The sequence below is a fragment of the Wasmannia auropunctata genome, unplaced genomic scaffold, assembly GCF_000956235.1.
Source record: "Wasmannia auropunctata unplaced genomic scaffold, wasmannia.A_1.0 LD297471.1, whole genome shotgun sequence".
NCBI classification, from domain to species: domain Eukaryota; kingdom Metazoa; phylum Arthropoda; class Insecta; order Hymenoptera; family Formicidae; genus Wasmannia; species Wasmannia auropunctata.
In genome coordinates, this window is record NW_012065419.1 from 1 (window position 1) to 1,699 (window position 1,699).

The 1,699-nt window shown below is 26.0% G+C and overlaps 1 protein-coding gene across 1 annotated transcript; it reads left to right on the plus strand.

The window, feature by feature from the left end:
• Positions 1 to 468: 468 nt before the first annotated feature.
• Positions 469 to 1,208, plus strand: LOC105461272. The gene is made up of 3 exons (XM_011707764.1): positions 469 to 612; positions 691 to 820; positions 931 to 1,208. The coding sequence occupies exons 1-3, from the start codon at positions 524 to 526 to the stop codon at positions 1,114 to 1,116; spliced, it is 405 nt and encodes a 134-aa protein (XP_011706066.1). The 5' UTR covers positions 469 to 523; the 3' UTR covers positions 1,117 to 1,208.
• Positions 1,209 to 1,699: the final 491 nt, after the last annotated feature.

Below are 1,699 nucleotides of genomic sequence, written 5' to 3' on the forward strand. Positions count from 1 at the left end.
TATATACATATATATATACGCGCGCGCGCGCGCGCGCGCGTGTGTGTGTGTGTGTGTGTGTGTAAAATACATAAATTATGTAAAAAGTCATCTCCAAGTCGTGTTTCTCTAGTTTGTCATATTTGTATATTTTACCAACTTTTTATGTATATCTTGATCTTTTGATAAAACTATTACTTTAATACTTTTATATGTATAGAATAATTAGAGGAATCATATATATTATGTAAAAAAAATTATATAATTCCACTTAAAGAAGCGGAGGTAACTTTCATACCTTTTGGCGTCCTCCACATAGAGAAAAAGCAACTTGACTAAAATTCGTCTCTCTCGAAACTGTTCTACTTTCATCTAAAACATTTTTTTTGTATTGTCAAAAATTTTGAAAATTGACGGTATTTAAAATGAGACATCCTGTTTATATATTATGTATATATTTGTCTTTGCGTTTTATTTTGATAGCTTGAAACACGAGAAGAAACAAATTGCTATATATAAAGCGTGGGAATACGAGCAAAATGAAATGCAGTTGACATTGAAAAACGTTATCGATGATCTCGAATCCTTAAAAGATATAAATACGAAGTTGGATCAAACTATTCGAAAGCAAAAGTATACGTGCTCATAAAATTTCAATCAATATATTTGTTTATTATATATTTGAGTAATTTGTAATTGTGTTGCGTATAGATTGATGACTGAATCGAAGTTCTTAGCAATAATGACTAAATACGATACAGAAATTGGTAGTAGATGTAGGACATTGGAAAAACTGGATCAAATATACAAATATGACAAGCTAAAGAAACAGGACTTGGAGGTAACTTTTTACATAATTCATGTATTTTACACACACACACACACATACACACACACACACACACAAAACGTGCAGAAAAAAAGTATTGTGGCGATTTAATTTTATTGCAGAAAAAGATGAAACGACAAGAAGAAACATATCTTGTTTTTATTAAACAAAAAGAGAAAATTGGAATAACACATTTCGACAAATCTTTAGCTATGTTTCAACAAGTACGCTCCGCAAGGATTATCCAACGTTGGTGGCGTAAAATTTTGAGGGATATATATATATATAGAGAAGACAAAAAAATTTGAAAAAAAGTATAACTAATTGTATGTATATTTTACATTGCATCAAAGTCCATATATATATATATATACATAATAGAGTTTGATTCAAAGACTTATCACTGATTTTTTTCTTATTTTAATATAGATATCTCTAAATTAATTTTATTAAACCTTGAAATAAAAAAACACAAGAAAAACTTAAACATGTGTGTATATATACATATGTATATATATGTATATATATATATATATATATATATATATATATGTACATATATATATACTATATACTGATATGTATACACACAATAATTAAGGTGTAGATAAAATGTTTTAAAAAGTGTAACTCTTTTTGTTTTGCGTGATAAAAGATAATGTTTATTAATTCTTTATATTATTACTTCGATTGCAGTACATTTTATTTATTCCAAGAGTTATACCTATACTTTCTTTAAAAGAAAAAAACCTATGAATATCGGATTCGCTTATAAATGTCAAATTATACATTAATAATTCAGACGTATAAGTTAAATGTAATTATTAAATAAATGCAAAATGAGATCAATTAAAATAAAAAAAATATATATATATATACATATATATATAT

Excerpts from the sequence above, each read along its gene's own strand:
- LOC105461272 (XM_011707764.1), top strand. The coding sequence starts at position 524 with ATGCAGTTGACATTGAAAAACGTTATCGATGATCTCGAATCCTTAAAA. Across the intron at positions 613-690 it reads CAAACTATTCGAAAGCAAAA|ATTGATGACTGAATCGAAGT; the intron begins GTATACGTGCTC and ends TGTTGCGTATAG. Across the intron at positions 821-930 it reads TAAAGAAACAGGACTTGGAG|AAAAAGATGAAACGACAAGA; the intron begins GTAACTTTTTAC and ends ATTTTATTGCAG.